Source organism: Pleurodeles waltl, chromosome 3_1, assembly GCF_031143425.1.
Source record: "Pleurodeles waltl isolate 20211129_DDA chromosome 3_1, aPleWal1.hap1.20221129, whole genome shotgun sequence".
Lineage (NCBI taxonomy): Eukaryota > Metazoa > Chordata > Amphibia > Caudata > Salamandridae > Pleurodeles > Pleurodeles waltl.
In genome coordinates, this window is record NC_090440.1 from 1,107,262,352 (window position 1) to 1,107,282,274 (window position 19,923).

General features: G+C 47.2%; 1 protein-coding gene across 5 annotated transcripts in view; it reads right to left on the reverse strand.

The window, feature by feature from the left end:
- Nucleotides 1-19,923, reverse strand: part of USP28 (ubiquitin specific peptidase 28) — a 427,404-nt gene that overhangs the window by 307,110 nt on the left and 100,371 nt on the right. For all 5 annotated transcript variants that reach the window (XR_011201488.1, XM_069224386.1, XM_069224385.1 and 2 more), the window contains exons 8-9: nt 10,422-10,495; nt 8,866-8,942 (exon numbers count right to left, since the gene is read on the reverse strand). Coding sequence is in view for 4 of the 5 variants with exons in the window: in XM_069224386.1 (XP_069080487.1) it covers nt 8,866-8,942; nt 10,422-10,495 (151 nt within the window). In the remaining variant the exon portion in view is untranslated. The remainder of the gene's footprint in view (nt 1-8,865; nt 8,943-10,421; nt 10,496-19,923) is intronic.

The following is a 19,923-nucleotide window of genomic DNA, read 5'->3' on the forward strand; positions in this document are numbered from 1 at the left end:
TGTCATTTCTATATGAGACCATACTGTGTATGAGAGAACCGGTTGTGACCTGAGTGACCACGACTTCCCTGGGAAGTACTAAAGATGTCATGCGCTTGGCTGCCCAATTGTCTCTTCCCTTTGGGAGAGATGAGGCACTGCTAGTTAGCCGGAGCAAAACCGGATTTAGAGTGACAAGGGTCCTTCACCGTGGGTCAGACTTAGTCCCCCACACTGTGAACGATCTTGCCGCTCAAAATCCAGTAGTCTCATAAGAATAATGAGAGCCTACGTGACAGGTGCACCTGACTGAAAAGCCAAGAATTCTTGGGGGGGTGGGGTCTTTTGTGAGAGGATTCGAAGAGAAGTAGAAGACACTCCACAGAGTGCTACAACCGAACCTGGGAGTGCTGATAAAGGACATCCTTACTGAGAAGATGGGGAGGGAGGGTGTCATGAATAATTAGACAAAGAAATTGATACACGGGGCGCTGCTTGACACATGCATGCACATTATGGGCACACATGTGCACAGGGTAGAATGGGTGGTGCGAGACCTGACCTGAGAATTTGATGAAACGACTCCTCTGGATTGCAGACTTACACTTTGTCCTTGATGCTGCAATGGACAGGATGCCCGCTCGCCTACTTACCAAGCTGGGTATGGTGGACACACTAACTACAGCTATGCAGGACTTGGGGCACAGGGGATTTACGGAGGGAGGTCCACTCAAACAAAAAAGGATTTTCCTGTTACTCAGCCACGTATCACACTTACAGCAGACTACACCGCGCACTAGGCAAAGCACCTACTCAAATGAATGTCCGTTCCATTGTATAAATGTGCCGATATTTGTCTGATCGTGCCCGTCTGCTGTTGGAATGGGAAGGGGTGACCCAGAGACTGAAGCAGGCCAGCTAGGGCCTCAGGGAAGATGCCCTGTTGGATGCGCCGTTTAGACAAACGATTGGTGAGGCGATTACAGAATATCTGGTGATCAATTGGGGTACCACAGAGAAAAGCAGAAGCCAATGGGAGGAGATGAAGGTGGTGATACGGGGTGAATGTCTTAGGAAGGCGTGTGGTCTTGTTAGCAACTACAGGCTCAGCTCATAGCACTGGAACGCAAGTTAGCTGAGGCCCAGCGAAGGAGGGGACAGGGCTGTGAAACGGAGAGGATACGGAGGTGGCACTACTAAGGCTCACTGGGAACACATGGGAGAGGTTAGACAAACTGACGTGGAAATATTATAGGCAAGTGGCTGCACCTGAACTAGTGGATGCCTACCTGTGAAACCTGGACTTATTGGTCCTGACTGACCCACTGAGGGAAGAGCTAGAAACGGACATTACACTTTAAGAGCTGTGGGGAGCATTGAGCAAAATGAACAGGGGGTGGGGGGCGGGGGAGAGTATGCTTTCCTTTGGAGTTTTACCAAGCCTATGCAGCACACCTAACAGTAACCCTGGGGTGGGGGCAGTTTTCCTGTGGAGTTTTACCAAGCCTATGCAGCACACCTAACAGTACCCCTGTTGGCTGTTTTCTGTGAGGTGGGGGAGAGTGGGCTTTTGCCTAGGTCTCTAAGAGAAGGGATGATATGCATGATCCCGAAACCAAGAGGTGATGGGATGTGTCCGACGGCATAATCGCACTCTCACAATGCTATACACAGATGCCACAATACCTTGCAAATCCAGTTCCTGGCGGAGTGCTTGCTGGGGGTGGTGTCGTCCCTGGTGCATGAGGACCCATGTGGATTCATGCCATGGTGCAGCACAGCTCTTAACTTACGACGCCTGGCACATGTAATGCACTCTGCAGCCAAATGTAACAAGGACTTTGCACTGGCATCAGTGGATATCATCAAAGCATTTGATACCCTAGACTGGACATGCCTCTTACAGGTCCCTCCAAGAACTGGAATTCAGTCCCAAATTAATCAGGTTGGTCAAACTGCTTTATACGGCTCCTACTACCCATGTGCGGAATGGACACATAGGTGGTCATTATGACTTCTGCGGTCTACTATGTAGACTGCCGAAGTTCCACCAGTCACAAGACCGCCAGTGACTGCTGGCGGCTCACCTCCATAAATTGGTTGGAGAGCCGCCAGCAGCCATAATGGCAGTTGACGGTGCAGTAGAGGTTGCTCCGCTGGCACGCCACGTCAACACAACACTGCCACGCCTATTACAACTTTGTAATAGGCGCGGCGGTGTTGTGTTGGCGGGGTGCTGGGGGCGGAGCAAACGCCATGGACCCCGTTCCCTCCGGGACTACCACCACGACCACCAGGTGAGTGTGTGAATGAATGTGGGAGTGCGCAGGCGTGCTTGAGTGCGTGTTTGGATGTCTGTATCGATGCGTGCATGAATGCGTGTTGGGATGTATGAGTGAATGCGTGTATGGTTGTGGGGAGGGTGGGGGCAGTTGTGTAGTGTATGCCTGTGTGCGGGTGCATAAATGGGTGTTGTGTGAGTGCGTGCATGTCTGCAGGTGTGAGCGTGTATGAGGGGGTGGGGGTTATTGTATGGAGTGGGGCGGGGTGGGGGGGTTAGTGTATGGAGTGGGGGGCTTGTGTATGGAGTGGGGGGGGTCAGGTGCTTGCTGGTGGTGGGAGGGGGGGCTGGGGAGGGGGGGTGAGGGACCCACCTTCCGGTGACAGGGAAGGAATCACGGTTACCGGTAGCCCCACAGCCATGATTTTGGCGGGGCTACTGCTGCGGAAAACATGGCGGTAGGCCGGGTCACAATACTGCCGGTGGCACTCCGGGTGCCGCGGGATCAGAGATGAAGATCTCCGGTCCAGTGGTTCATACCGCTGTGGCGGTATGAATGGTGTTGTCGCAGGTTGCCAGCGGCAAACCTGCCACGGTCATAATGTGGCAGTATGCACCGTCAGCCTGTTGGCAGTGCTACCGCCACTTTACACTGGCAAGTAGAGAGACCACCCATTTAGTTTCACTATATGCGGATGATGCCCTATTCTGTCTTCAGAGACTGACAGTCTCGCTCTTGCTGGTCGGACTGGAGGGCTTTGGTGAAGTGTCTGGACTGCACATGAATAGGCTGAAGTCTCTACTTTTTCGGCTGGGGGCACTTCTGGTAAGGGTTAGTGGGGAACTACCACTTTTAGGACTGAGAAGGGAAACTGTGGTTTTTAGATATGTGGGAGTTGTGATCGGACACTAGTTGGAAAGACAAAGGGAATATGGGACGGACCCACTAATAACGGGCCAGACTAATTCTGTGAGATTTTAGAATACTCTGCCAGTCAACGGTGGGAGGGATTGTGGTAGCGAAAATGGTGTTCTTGGCCCGTGCCTATGCATTATACAGAACGCATTGTACATATTCTCTTGCAGTTTGTTTAAAACACTTGATCAATTACTGGTTTCCCTAGTTTGGGGGGGGGGGGGAGAGAAGCAGAGTGGCACAGTCATTACTCAAAAGAAACCTGATGGAGGTGGCATGGGTCTCCCCGATTTGGAACTGTATTATTATGCATCTAAGCTGCACCAAGCCGCACACTGGTTGGCAGAAGACAATAACTGGAAGTGGAGACTCATATAGGGCACATATGGTACAGACTCATTACTGAAGTTACATAGGGGATAACAGGGTTCTGTTGGGCACCGCTCATAAGTAATACAACAGGTGGCGGCGATATGCGAGCAGACAGTTAACGGGGTCTTTACAAAAAAACATGCTTTGACAAGGAAGTAAACACGTGGACGCTCAGGCCTTTCAGCTGCATCAGTACGAACATGACTTTTGCACGCTGGATGGAGGGATGGAGCAAAACACTGGGAGACCTCTACCCTGGAAAGCCATTCTGTACTTTTGCTGAGGACAGGGAAGCATTTGCAGTGGGGAGGGGGGGGGGGGGGCTATTTTTGCAATATGGCAAATTGGCAAAGACAGCATGAAAATTATGGATCCATTTTCTCAACACTAATAAACAAAATGAAACACTGCACCTCATGCGGACAGTGGTAGCGGAGCACCACAGGGTGACATGATTGTATAAGACACTTAAGGCACACTGGCTAGTGAGTATCAAAGGCATACATGGTGTGTGGGGGGGGGGGGGGAGGATCTGTTATCGCCACTGACGGACCAGGAAAGGATACAAATGTGTGTTAGTGCAGGGGGTTTCCTGCAATGCAAGGTTTAAAAGGGAAACAGCCTTCACAATGCGGCTTGAACCACACTGTACCTTAACAACGTGGTCTGAACCACAAATGCGTCTTTATAACGCATTCCTTTACCACGCACTTCGTCACAATGACTCGCAATAAGGAAAGTGTTGTTGGGCTGATATTGGCCTTTATGCCCAGCGCTTTCCCTACTGCTGCCAGACTGGAGTTGGAATATTACACAATACTATTCCAAAGTCCAGCACTTTCCCTAAGGTAAGTCATTGTAATAACGTGCATGGTAAAGAAATGCGTTGTAAAGATGCATTCGTAGTTTGGACCACGTTAAGACAGGCCTGGTAAATGACTGCGTGGTTCAGACATACAAACGGTTTAAAATGGCGCATTTTAACTATGTACATCGCACATACCTTACGCTGATCAAATTTAGACTCATGTATAGGGACAGAGGGCGGACTGCCCCAGGTGGGGGGAGAGGGATGCGTCCTTTCTCCATCTCGCACAGGAGTGTCCCGAGCTCCAGGCATACTGGGTACAGGTAGTGATGGTAATGTGAGTGTTTACAAAACTAAAGATAGAAGAGACACCTAAAGGCTGCTTGGTGGGACGGGTGTTTGGCCCATGTGAGGCAAAATGACGTGGATGTTCATGCAACTGGCTTTGGTCCTGGACGAATGATGAGTGGCTATGGGTTGGCGGGGAACCTGGCCCCCATCAGTGGGGCTTTGGAAGACGGATGTCAGAGTGTGTGGTGGCAGAGGAAGTCCATAAGAAATTACACCGACATGATGATGCACTGCGGGACAACCTGGATGTCTGGGCTGGGCTCCTAGAAAGATTTCATCAGGAACAAGATAGGAATGGGGACACAGGCACACAGACACAGATGGATGCGGAGACAAGCCCGGTAGGGCATTGAATGTGAGGAAACGAGGAGAACACTTCTCAAACCACCTATATGGCGAGATTCACTGATTAACTCAGGGGGGACATGACAGTGGAACAGACCTGGCAAGAAGGCAGGAAAAGTGAAGAAGCTACACTTAGGTTGCAAAACCAGTGTCACAACAGAGTTTAGGCTTATGGGACCACTGGGGGGTCCACACTGTTACGTACTGGGATTGAGGGGGTTAACACTCGACCTCGCTTACACCCTGTAGGGGGGCATACTATATGTTACAGATTTGTGCGCTTTACCAAGCTCCTATACCGGTTATTGCTGTGGGAAGAAACTTTTGTAGTTGTACAAAAAAATAACAAAACTAATAAACAGAGGTCACAAAAACAAAAAAACAAAAAAAAGATTGCTGGGCATCATTAGAAATGCTAGTGGGGAAAATCCAGGAATGGCACTGCAGCACCACCCTGATTCTAACTGCTCTACCAAGAAAGTTAATAGTTTTAAGCTCGAACAAATGGAGTACTTTGGCAAATCCTGGTCATCTTGAATCATATATCCTCTGGGACAACTGGAAAGATGTCTGCTGCTCTGTTCCACAATGTATGCAAGTACCTCCTCAGGAGTTAATTGGTATTGCCAGACCGGAGAACCAGGCTGGCAGAGACGAACATATGATTGGTGCATGCTTCCATGGGCTCTGGCGCCTTTCAGTGTGGTGGTCGGAATAATGTGTTTGGGTTGAGGCGGCTAATGCATGCTTGCACCATTAGGCTTTCAAAAGTGGGATGTTGTAAAATGAAATCGAGATCCCAAACGGCAGATCTTTGCTGCCTTGCTATTTGCCTGCAGACTAATGTGCAAGCACATCTGTGTGGGCCTCGTTGAGGGGTAGCAGAAGTAGTTCTTCAGTTATTGCTGGGTTCAAGACCTCAGTCACCTTGTTGGTCTTGACCTGTGTGGTAGGTAGGGTGAGGTCCAATACTTCTGTCACTCTCCTGATCACAGTGGCAGAGAAAGGGGATTCCTCTGTTGCTACAGAAGGGGTGGTGGAGGAAAGGACAATGTCTGGACAACTATTCAGAACACTGGCATCTTGTATTTCCTCAAAAATATTGCACTCATGATAAAGGGGATTGCCATCACAATCATAAAACTGATATTCTTCTGGGTATGAATGGGGACAAGGGTGTGGTGACTGCGTCCTCAGGAGTGGCAGATAGGTCTTGAAGTCCAACAAAACTTTTGGTGATGTCAGTGCTGGCTTCAAGACTCAGAGTGAGAGATGTTGTGCCAGGGTTGGAGGCAATGGAGCCAAGCTTGCGGCGTGTGCTGCGCTCAGAATGAGGCTAACTGGCACAGTATGCGTTGGGGAGGGATCGGCTGACAGTAGCCCAACTGAAGGCCACCTCGGGTACTTAGAGTCCAAAGGCTTTCCAGAGGCATTTCGTGGGAGACCAAAGATCTAGTCCACAGCCAACCTGAACCCATGGAGCTGTTGTGATGTCGCTGATGGCTCAGGGCGCATTGAGAGCCAGGTCGGAATCAGTTCCGAAATCAGGTAAGGACTCCATGTCTTGGAGGTACCTGAGCTGTCATGTGACTTGGATCAATGCGAGAGGCGGGACAATGGAGAGCCATGCTTGGTCCACTTTTGTTTCTCACATTGCCTGCACTTACCTGGACTCTGGCTTTGATGATGATCTGTCACAAGATCTGCCTCAGGAGCAAGATTGTGTCCCCTCCCTTCACTGGGACTGCATGTTCTCTGACTTCCTGAAAAAGACTGCCAATAGCATGTTTGGTGGTGCGGTCACGGATGGCCATGCTATTCATCGTGGCTTAACAGTCATACAATGCAGAGTCATGTTTGGTCCCGACGCACCAGAGGCAGACCTCATGGGTATGTCACTGACATCTGGAAATTAGAGTCTCAACACGGCCTAAACTCTGCTGTTTTAGTAGGGAGACATTTCACTGCACACTGAGAAAACATTTTGGGACAATACTGTCAGAATGGGCAGTATTTGAAGGATCCAGATTTGTGTTGGAAGGCATGGAAAGAAAGGAAATGACAGCGCGTTGAGGTGGCACAGATACAGTGGCCCCAATGTCCCATCTTGAGTGGGATGGATCAGATGCAGAGCCACACAACATCACCTACTGATGTGCGATGTAATTGCTATTGATAGTTTCTAGATCTAGTCTGGCGCCTACAGAAATTCACATGGAGAGAAGTCTGTGGTTAGAGGTCTTCTAGATAAGAGCATCGAAGTCAGAAGCTACACATGTGCCATATCTTACCAACTGCCAGTTAAAGATTTAAACTGTGCATACTCTAACACAGAAAAGAGCAAACGTGAACAATCCTAGAATTAGATTATCATGTCACCATGGGACAACATGAGCAACTAACATTTGCTCACTTCATGTAAAATGACACTGTCCACATGTCACGGGCCTACATTTTGCACCAACATCTGACAGTGGCTCTATATGGTGGCCAACTCATCCTAGAGCAGCTGTTGGTACCACAATTACAAAACAGTAGGTTGTACACCTGCAGGCACTATACACAATCAAAATAAGCACATTTATCTTTTGATTCAGAGCTATTCTCTATGTTGCATTTGGCTTCAACAGCCCATAGTCTCTGGAAAAGCTACTCTACCCCTCACAGTTACGCCCTACTTTCCCATCATCTAAACCTATTTCACAGACATTGATCCCACACTCCAGGACTTGAGTCTGAATGGGATTTCATGCATGTGGAACACACACTAAGCCTCTACCAGGGGATTACGCATTTAGTAACCTCATGGAAATGTGACATTATATATTTATCATCTGATGAACAAAAAGCATCAACCAGGATTAATTTCAAATTCTAGATACCTAATTTACATTAAACCATATATAAGAGTCGTCCGGTCACAGATATTCAGAAAAAAGGTATGAAGGATGCCCTGTTAAGCTGAAGTTGCACACATTGGATAACTGCATCCCCTGCCTAAATTATTCATGGTGCAATCTGCACACTGTTATGGTATTGAATTCTAAAAAATAAGCAGAATTCTGGACTTAGAACTTGCCAATAGTCAAGTGAAAAAGGACTTTTTTTTTTTTTTTTTTTTTTTTAAACTTTGGTCCAAAACAGCCTGCATCATGGGGCAATGGTTCAGGTCAGCCACTGGATCCACTGTGAGTAAAGGAATTTTGTGTGACAACAAAGTGCCCTTCAGTGCCAGGGCAGATAGGTCAATATTTTTATCTTTTATGTGTTTGTTTTTTTAAAATCTTTCTTTTATTTTGTTTGTTAGCCATCAAGCAAGATTAGATATGGCACTTGTGTTTAAATACGGTCTTCAGTAATTCTAGCCCTACGCTACCTTTCCATCGTGAGAATATGAACCCTATCCTAGGAAAGAAAAAAAAAAAAAAAGGTTACCTCACCTGTTCTAATTTGACCTGCTTGCTAGAGAGCAACACAACTTTTATATTACAATTTTAAGCAATGGTTATTTTTGGTATTTTGGTTAGCATGTTTTCGCCTTTACTTCTTCTTTCTATTTTTGAGGCACATATAGAGTACACCATACATTTGTAGTGTAAATTCAGTGTGTTTACTGTACTTCTACTTTGTCGTGCAGTATAAGCATGCATTTATTTAATTTTTTTCATAATGCATATGTTTCTTTGCGATCCATGAAAAAGTCTGAATCAAATAAGTGTAGGTAGGCAATGGGACTTCTTTTGGGAACATCTCTGACAATCTACTTCAAGTAATGGCACATTCAACAACAGATTGCCAGGTTAAAAAACGTACCATCACGGATGCCTTCAGTCAGGAAAGTGCCATAAAAAAGCTGCACCATTGGGTTTTCGGACTTGTCCCTGTGGGTGCTGGAAAATGAAATGATGGTAAATATCAAACATTGCAATATGTAACTAACTATTCCAACGTAAAAAAAAATCAGCTGTGTTCCAAGTGACTTCCAAATTTAAGAGAGCAAGCACAATCGTACAGATAAGTGACTTCAAATATTTTAAAGATAACCGAAAGGAGGCTTTGTAGGAGATGACTTTGGGAGAGTGAATGCAAGCAGAAATTAGACATTTCTTCAGAGTACGTTTGTCCAACGCAGATTTGGGCGTCTTGGATGTAAAAGAGTATCATTTAGATTCACAGTCTGTCAATGTATCATCTGTGCATATCCTCAATAGCTGCAATGGATACCAGCACTGCTAGGCCAACATTGGACATCCTCGATACAGAAAATTTCATATTACTTCAAATAGGTCACTAGAGCAATAGAGCTGCCAAAAAACGAGGGAAACAGTTCAGATTCATGAAAAATGAACACAGGTGTTGGCGAACTATAGAAAAGCAAAGTAGAGGAGGCTAAAATAATGAGACAAAAAGCTGTCAAAGTGGAGGTTGAATGCCTTCGAAAAAAGACTGTTGCAGTATTGGTGATACCAGTGATAGGGGTAATCGACAGATAACTATGAGAAGTAGGAGGTGACTTAACAGTCCAAAAGATTCTGACAGAAGCTGCACGTGACCAGGTTACAGATGTTGAAATCTTAAAGAGAGTTTCTGTAAATTACAAACTACATTATTGAACTACAGTAGCTACTGCTATAGCTACATTCATTCGAACAGGGCACAAAAACATTTCTGTTAAGACAGTCCATTGGCTGCTAGTAAGAAGCAACATAACTCCTATTTCATGTTCATATGCAACCAAGCCCCATTACCCACAAAGCTATCCACAACAAACAGCACAATAGCCATTAAAGGGCACTTACAACCTACACTGCAATTATACTTTAATCGAGAAAGCAGCACACAGACACTGAAATTATCCACTAATAATACCACAACATTGAAAGCAAATGTAAGTCATCGAATGAACTCTGTAACTGAACTATACCCAAATTCTAAGTATAGTCCCCATGTCTAACCTAAAGCCTTAGGCTGTCCCAGGCCTTAACACTAAGCCTAAACCTACCACTTACCCAAAGCCTCACCCAAACCTTAAGTCCACACGTAATAGTACCAAGGTCTTCTTACTCCAGCCCTTGTTCTCATTCTTGTATTTAATTCAAAGTACTGGCATTTTCTTTGGAGACCGTTTTATTAGTGGCAATTTCGATGCAGTAGTAGGTATCTAATGGTACATCAATATAATGGATTCTTTATTGTAGGAAACCACACTCTATAAATTCACGATGCACTTTTGAGTCAGAGCAAGTATGCTTTAAGAGAACAAATGAGACACCCCCATTGAAAATCTACAAGATTAAAGCTTGTCGCTGTTGCATGCTCGTACAGACTCTTATTAAAATGCCAGCAGAAGAAATAATGAAGTTACTCACTCTACATTTACAGTCAGTTGGAAAGCGTCCTCCAGCCAGTCTAGGAGTTTGTGCGTGAACTCGCTCACATCTTGCTATAAATTGGTATGAAATAAATATCATTAAAGGGAGAAAATCAAATGAATTGCGCAGACTATTTTTTAAATTAGATCTGTGGTGTATGCAACGGAGAATTAAAGAGCCTTTCTGCTAAACATGCATGTTATATGTGTTAAACAGACATATGTATATACATACTTTGGATTTCCATGTTACCTGCAATACAAGCTTAAAACTAAGCGTTTAGCGTGTCTGGATATTGTTTTCTTTAATTAGAACAGCAAGCATATGACAGTCTGTATGTATCCAAGGGCACATGTCTGATTCAAACGAACCAGCACACTTCTAGAATGATTACACACCTAGCAGACGCATACTTAGGGTTCAATTACAGACGGACTATTGCCTTCAAATTAAATAGTCTCTTAACAATATATTTTTTCTTTATGAAAAATTAATATAAGACGACAGAAAGGACTGCAGCAAACTTCACCAAGATCTGAAATATCTCAAAATCACAGGAACATTCGCTCTTCCTTCCCATCTTGCAACTTTCACTGCAGTTGACTATAGGCCCTGAATATTGTACATCTGCTAAGCATAGCCAATGAGTGTCTTATGCTACAATGGATCCCAGCTCAGCTCATGCTTCAAACATATCCAACTCCATCTGTCCACCTTGGGGAACACATCTAACATTATCACCCTGGACTTCTTGAGTGCAGGGAATTCATTTTAGCCGCGTACTGGACATAGGCCACTACCTATGTCCAGCTACCTAATGGCAACACCGAACCTAGGCATGTTTGGTATTAAACATGTCAGAATCATACCCCAAAACTATTGCCAGTATTGGTTGTATGATTCTATGCACTCTGAGGGCTCCTTAGCGGACCCCGAGATTTGCTCCTAACAGTTTGCAGGGTTTTCACAGGCAGCCCGCGCTGCTGCCATCCTACAGACTGGTTTCTGCCCTCCTGCTGCTTGAACAGCTCAAGCCCAGGATGGCAGAATAAAGGATTTTCTTTGGGAGAGGGAGGCAACACCCTCTTCCTTTGGAAATAGGTGTTACATGGTTTGGGAGGGGTAGCCTCCCCAAACCACTGTTAGGCTTTGAAGGGCACATTTGTTACCCTCCTTGCATAAAACAGTCTGCACCGGTTCAGGGACCTCCAGTCCCTGCTCTGGCACGAAACTGGGCTATGGAAAGGGAAGTTACCACTCCCCTGTCCATCACCACCCCTGGGGTGGTGCGAGGAGCACCTCCAGGTGGCCACTTGATTCTGCCATCTTAAATCCAAGGTGGGCAGAGGGCTGCAGAGCATCTGAGTGGCCAGGTCAGGTAGGTGACGTCACAGCCCCCTCCTGATAGGTGGTCACCCTGCTAGGTGACCAATCCCCCTTGGAGGCCCTGAAAAAATATCGCCTGGAAGACTACACCAACTACAGACTCCCACCTCTAACCAACCCTCCCATCATAAGATCACTAGACAGTTCCTAAAATACATGGAATGGAACCAGAGCAAACTGCGACAATTCAGACGAGCGAGGGAATGGACTCAGACTTAGCCCATATAAGAAAGGAGCTCAGACTCCATTGATGTAGTAAGCCGTGCACTCGTGGTCCAACAAACAGTTCAATTCTAAATATGGCTTGAGACAGACATGGAAATGAGATCGATAAAAGTTATGGAACTGCTCAACCCCTTTACCATGAAAGTTCCTGAGATTGAGATACTGTTGATTGTTTCTGATATTTCAAAACACCACATCATGATTCAATCAGACTTGTGCTAAGGTGAAATGCGTGTTGGACAGAGTGGAAATTCAAGACAAAAGTGAACTAATGAAGCAATCCTGCCTCGGGCTTTCATTAGAAGAGGCTTGAGGTTTCCATTATCCATTGATGAAGACACAAAAATAGCCCTTATATTACTCGACCTCCAGGTGCTGTCAATCACACGATTCTATTAGAAAGGGTGGAATAACTGGACCTGTTCTCTGGTGAATACAATTAATAAAAAATAGAATGGGGTTCTCTGAATTATCTACATGTCCTGCTCCTTGAGGTGCATATAAAGTGCCATTCCTTATTCAGTATTGAGGTTGGCTCTTTCCTGAAGCCATTAGAACAATAACATGTGAACGTACAAATGTATACTGCCAATATGCAAATCCATTTCCATCTACAAAGGACCACTGACAACATAACTAACATCTCTTTGAGACTAAACCATGTTCTCTTCTAGGTGAAGCTCTTTCACTGCATGAATAAAGTTAAAACTGAAAAACTCATCGTGGGCATAATGGAGTCCTTACCCTTCAATTGAAATCCAGGCCTCGAAAGCACCTTCTCATCATCTTTCTGAAAGCAAGCCATTTGGGGATAATCCCTTACGGAAATCTTTCCTTTGCACCTCCGGTCAGGGCATTATTTGAAGGTACCATTCTACAACTCTCCATAATCTGCAAAATCTTACCTAATTTAGAATTGACCATAACAGATAATGAGATGGCGCTAATAAGAGTTCTGTCATGGCATGTGTAGCCTACTTTAGTTTATGCCTGTCTCCCTAAAAAGCTCATCACCAAGGTACAAAGGATACAGAATCAGACTGTGTGATTGTGTCATAACATCAGCAATCTTGTCACTTGGTCCCAAATAAAGCAGGGATTAATTTAAATGTTCTCCGAGTCATCTATAATGCGTACTAGGGCAAAGACTCGGAAGTTAGCACCTCACTAGACACCTTTCTTCAGCATGCTCATCTGATCAATCCACTGACCTTTAAAAGAATGCAATCGGGAGGCAGATTGTGAAGAGTCAAGGACCAAGAAAGTGGAATGCCCAAACAATAAACAACAGTAAGAAGCCAGCCACATTCAGTTCAGGAAACTCTTGAAAGCTAAACTATTTTGCATTGCCTTCAACTGAACACCACAAAAATACAGGAGTTTGGTAAAGAAGACCTAGAAATTTGGCTACCTAAAATCCAATCAAACTCTATATCTCGCTACTTCATCATCTTCTATAATCCTGATTAACTTATGCATGAAATTTTAAGTAACTTAAAGGCTACACATAGCACTTTACAAACCATTCAAATGCATATTTAAATAGTATGGGGGAAGGGGATTGAAACATCCAGGAAAATAATATTGGCTACAATGCACTGAAGTAAACATTAACTCCTCCAATGTCTTGAGCCACCCTCAGCCACAGTGAGTGCGTGTGCTGAGGACGGAGTCATCGTAGCACCACCCCCCACCCCCGTGTTGGGAGAACTGGCGCTGTCCCCATTACCACCCCCACCCCGGTAACAGGGCTATATCTGAGATGGCAGAGGAAGTGCTTCTGCTGCCACCCCAGGTGCCCTCCACAATCTAATGACATTGGCACGCGCCATGGCACACCAACGTCATAAAATGCTGGTGGCAACACAATGAAAGCCACTTGTTTCCAGCCCAGTAGGAGAAAGAACATCACAAAGGCAAGTCTTTCTTCGGGGGTTGGGTGATGGGGTGTTTTTAAGAAAACAGCCACAGGGGGGAAGAAAAGTTTTTTTTCCTTTCACCCTGTGAGGAGTGGATTCCTGCTCCACGATCGGGGTGAGGCCCGCCAGGGATTTGTTTTGTGTTGGGAGAGCGACCTCTTTGGCAAGGGTCACTCCCCTTGGGGGATAATTGTTTTTTATATTCTATATTGTCTACTAGTCATTTGATGGCAAGGCTAGATTTCCTGCAAGCATTTGTTGCAATCGTTATATGCTTCTGATTCAGATGCTGCATGTTGCTGATAAGGCTTCAGCATTGCCATGGGATCACTCAAATTGTGATGTCTCTTCAAGATTCGGCCTGTCTTTGATCATTTGATATGCCCCCAAAAGATCCAGCAAGCCTGCAAAATGGTTCACCCCTGAACTACATGCACTCAAGAGAGAATGCAAAAGGCTAGAAAGACAGTGGCGTTGAAGCAGGGACCCTTCAGACCGGACCACCTTCAAAGGTGAGCTGAACAAATATCATCTCTGCCTCATAGAAGCAAAAACGATCACCTTATTCGCCGCATTCAGGAAAGCACCAACTGCCCAAAGGAACTCTTCAAGATCGTAAAAGAGTTCTCCTGCCCAGCAGCCACTGAAAACAATCCAACCCACTCAGGCCCTCTGCGACTCACTAGCCGACTACATCCATGACAAAATCACAGTCACCTACAGGAACTTTCAACCCCAACTCACCAGCACCGAACACCTACTGACCCCATCGGAGGACTCCCCCAGCCACCTCATCACAGGCTAAAAGCCACGATTGATCCAGGAAACAGCCACACTCAAACTCAACCCACTCTGACTCACCCAGAACTGGGCCAGAAGGAAATCAGCAGCGTCCTCTCCCATCTTCATGAGAACTGCCACCATCCCCAAAGCATGGAAACAAGCAGAGGTCAAGCCGCTCCTGAAGAAACCCTCTGCTGACCCCAGCAAATTAAAAAATTACCGCCCTAGCTCTACGCTCCCTTTCCCAACCAAGGTCCTGGAAAAAGCCATCAACTAACAGCTCAACGAACATCTGGAAAAATACTACCTACTTGACTCCTCACAATGCAGATTCCACTCCAATCACAGCACTGAGACTGCCCTTATTGCCACAACAGACATCAGGACCCTCCTCTACCGCAGAGAAAAAGCAGCCCGATTCCCCCAGACCTCTACCCTACATTCAACACCATCTCCCACCTCACCCTTACCGCCGGATGCCACCACATTGGGATCCGATGCAACGCCCTCAAATTAATCCATGCCTTCATCACAGGCCGCACTCAGAGGGTCCACCTCCCACCCTTCACCTCTGAACCTAACAGCAACATATGCGCAGTCCCTTGGGAAACTCTTTCAGCCCTACCCTCTTCAATGTTTACGTGACGGAGCTGGCCGAGATTGTTCGTTCCCATGGATTTACACCGACAACACCCAACTAATGCTCTCCCTCGCCGAAGACCACGCCACCCCCCAGAGACAACTTCAGCAACGCCATAACACACACATCGCCGACTGGATGAAATCCAACTGCTTGAAACTGAATACTGACAAGATGGAAGTGATCATCTGCAGAAGCAACCCCTTCCCATGGGATGATTCCTGGTGGCCCTCCACACTTGAACAATCCCAGTCACCGACAGACCATGCCCGCAACCTCAGAATCATCATCAGCATTATCAACATCATCTCACCTTCAAACAACAGATAAACACAGTGGCCTCCGCCAGCTTCCACAACCTCTGCATGCTACAGAAGGTCTTCAAATGGATCCCCCTCAAAACCAGAAGGACAGTCACTCAGGCCATCATCACAGCAGTCACTCACCCATCGCCTCCAGCCCATCTAGGACGCAGCAGTGAGACTCGTCCTGGACCTTCCCAGAGTAACCCACATCACTCCCCCACCTCAGATGTCTACACTGGCCCGCAGGTGGACAACAGATACAAATTCAAAGTCCTCCACAACATCCGACCCAAGCAAATAAACCGCACACTCTCCTTCCACCGGCCAACCAGGGAGCTTCCCCCCTCAGGAACCCTAGCCCATGACCAGAGAATTCGATACAACAGCTGCAGAGGGCGATCCTTCGCCTAATTAGCTGCCGAAAACTCAAATGACCTTCCCCCCCCACCCTCCTCAAAATCAGAACAAAACTCAAGACATGGCTCTTCGAGGAGTAGCTAGGGTAGATATATCTGTTAGAGACGTATTCTAGTTGCAGATCCCTTACCTTAGAATTTACCCGGGCATCAGACTGGATCCAAAGATTTTTCTTCAAGCAGTACCCCTGCACGCCCTCAGGTGTCGTCGGTCGAATTCATGGGTGTCGTTGGCGCAGTCACCGTGATGACATAATGGTCGTATATAGGTGCCACCCCGGCGCACGGACGTCAGTTTCTTTTCACGACTTTCCACGCAAGCAGCGCAGAGCCATGAAGAACACTGAGAATGGTGCGCCAAAACTAGGGCCCTTAAAGGAAAGTTCCTATCCCTTGAACTCAGTCTGCAGTGTGGGGAGGATGGGCGAGTCGGTAAGGAATCTGCAACTAGAATATGTCTGTACCAGATATATCGTTACCGAAGGTAAACAACTTGTGATAGAGACTTCTACCCGAGCAATACTATCCCCGGTGGTGGGCTGTGAATTAAGATCAGACCAAAACGTCCTGCAAGACCAAACGGCCAAAGCAGCCATCTCTGCGGACCTGACTGTCCAGGCAGTAATGCTTGGTTAACATATGTAAAGATTCCTACGTTGCCACCTGACACATATCCGAGACTGGAACTCCGCGTTCTAACGCTGTGGCAGCAGCAGTTTCTCTGGTAGAATGAGAGCACAAACCCTCAGGGGGTTGCTTTTTCACCAAAGCGTAGCACATATTGATGCAGAGGACTACCCATCGAGAGATGGTCCTCTTCTGCACCACCCGTCCTTTCCCCGAACCCACATAACCCATAAAATGTTGATCGTCCACCCTGAAATCTTTGATACGACTTAGATAGAACCCCAACGCTCTTTTTGGATCCAGGTGGTGGTGTCTCTCCGCCTCATGAGAAGGATGTGGGGGTCGTAAAAAGTAGCAAGGTGATTGACTGGCCTAAGTCAAAAGGTGTCCCCACTTTGGGAAGGAAGGAAGCCCTGGTAAGAAGCATCACCTTGTCAAGATGTACTGCTAGGAATGGTGGCTTCAAAGAGAGAGCCTGGAGCTCACTCACTCTGCGAGCAGAGGTGACTGCAATCAAGAAGGCAGTTTTAAAGGTCAAGAGCCATAGAGGAGCATCTCGAAAGGAGCACATGAGTTATGTGAGGACCAAGTTCAAATCCCACTGGGGCATTAGGAACAGGATGGGAGGAAACATATTTGTGAGTCCTTTGAAAATCCTCCGAACAATGGGAGATTTGAACAGAGAAGGTTGGTCTGGTAGCCTTAAAATAGGCAGAGGTGGCAGACATATAGCCCTTCAGGGTGCCCAGAGCAGTGCGCTGCTGGGCAAGAGAGATACTAAAGAGGAGAACCTCTGAGAGAGGTGATCAACAGACTTGTTGATACACCATGCCACAAATTTCTTTCAACAACAGGTGTACACCGTTTTGGTGGAGGGCCGTCTGGTTGCCAAGATAACATCACAGACTTCGGGTGGAAGGTCAAAAGCTGTCAACTGCAGCCGCTCAATCCCCGGGAAGGTGGCGGAGACTGGACAGGTTCGAGTGAATGACTGTCCCTGCTGCTGCAACAGAAGATCCTCCTGAAAGGGCAGTCTGACTGGAGGATCAATGGCCATGCTCAATAACTTGGCATCCCAGACTCTTCATGTCCAGTCCGGAGCCACCAGGATTAATTAGACCCGGTCATGCCTGATTTTCTTCAGAACTCTGGGCAGAAGTGGTATTGGCAGGAAGGCGTATAGGAGACCTGAGCTCCGCTTGTGCCCAAAAGCATCGCCAAGCAAATGCCATCTTGGAAACTCCAATGCGCAAAACAGCTGACATTGCACATTCCCTGTGGAGGTAAATACATCTAACCAAGGCTCTCCCCACTGCTGAAAGAGACCTTGCACCACCTCTGGACAGAGACGCTTGTTCGTGATCAACTATGCATCAACAACTGAGTTTGTCTGCTCCGATGTTTAGAAAGCCCCCCAGATGTTGAACCACCAGTGAAATGACCTGGGGCTCCAGCCATATCCAGAGGCGAAGAGTCCATCAAAGGGTCCACAAACCCACTACACCCTGCTTGTTGCAGGAGGTTTGCCGTAGTCTGGAGGTAGAAGATGACTTTCTGTGGCATCTCCACCTTCAACAGCCAGTCGTCGAGGTAGGGATAGACTTAAACCTCTAACCTGCATAGATGAGCTGCAACCACTACCATCACTTTTGTGAACAACCGAGGGGCGCTGACAAGGCCAATGAAGACCCTGGTGAACTGAAAGGGCTCATGACCTACCACAAATTGCAAGAAACATCTGTGGGCCCGCAGGACGGGAATGTGAAAATAGTCGTCCTACAAGTGCAATGCTACCATCCAGCCTCCTAGGTCCAGGGCAGAAAGGACCTGAGCTAGGGTTAGCATTTTGAACGTCTTCTTGAGGAAGAGACTGAGAACCAGAGATCTAGGATGCGGTGAAGGCTCTTGACCTTTTTGTGCACCAGAAAGTAGCGAGAATAACAACCACAACCTACTTCTGGCGCAGGGAGAGAGCTTTGACCTCCTGGAGGAGAAGTGCCAAATGATCCTCCGATGGATGATTGTATGATGGTGGCATGGCTGGAGGATAAATCTCGAAGGGAAGGGAGTAGGCCCTTCAGACAATTTTTAACACCCACCTGTCCGTGGTGGTGGATTCCCAGTAGGGCAGCTGATAGAGGATCCTGCGCCAACTGGTCACAGATGTTCTGACAGACTAGGAAGGCTTAGAGTCAGAGGACGGGGCAGGAGTGGACCAGGTAGACCACTGGCTCCCTGATCCACAAGATCATGGGATCCTGCAGCCGCTCAGAGGGTGTACAGCATGCACGGGTCGGTGGCTGGGTGGAAAGGAATGCGGTTGGTTGCCCCTTCCGTAGCAACGAAAGGAGCGAAAAGTGAACTGAGGGGGGCGAGGACCAGCTACGAGGCCAAGAGACCAAGCCGAAGCCCATGAATTCTTAAATCGCTCGACCACAGAGCCTGCTTTTTCTCCAAAGAGACGGGTGCCATCAAAGGGCATGTAGATCAAGGATTGCTGGACATCCCCTGAAAAGCCAGGCATCCACAAAAAGGCGTGGTGCCTCAAGGCCACTGTCGATGCAACCAATCTGCTCAGTGAGTTGGACGTATTTAGTCCACAAAGAATCATGAACTTTGCTGCATCTCTCCTGTCTGCAAAGGCTTGGGAGAGAACGGTCTGGGCCTCCTCCGGGAGTCAAGGCAGCACATGAGAGACCGCATCCTAGAGAGTATGGGAGTATCGGCCCAAAAGGCATGCAGTGTTCACGGACCGCAGTGCTAGACTGGCGGAAGAGAACATTTTCTTCCCAAAGTTTTCAAGTCTTTTTGATTCCCTGTCCTGGGGAGCGGTAGGGAATGCGCTAGAGGATGACGAAGCCTGGATGACAAGGCTCTCTGGAGTAGGGTCAGGAATTTTGGGTCGGTCTGCGCAGGCCGATGGCGGTGGGCAACCATCCTATTCACAGGAGCCCCTGTGCTGGGTTTGGACCAGGTACCCAGAATAACATTCGTAAGGGCTTCATTGAAGAGAAGGAGGGGTTCTGAATTAGAGGCCCCAGGCTGAAGCACCTCGGTCAGGAGGTTAGTCCTGACCTCCACAGAAGGAAGCTTGAGGTCTAAAACCTCAGCATCCCTCCTCACCACCATCGAGTATGACGCTCTCTCCTCATTTGCCACGGTAAGGGGGGAAAGCATGCCAACGTCAGGGGATGTGTC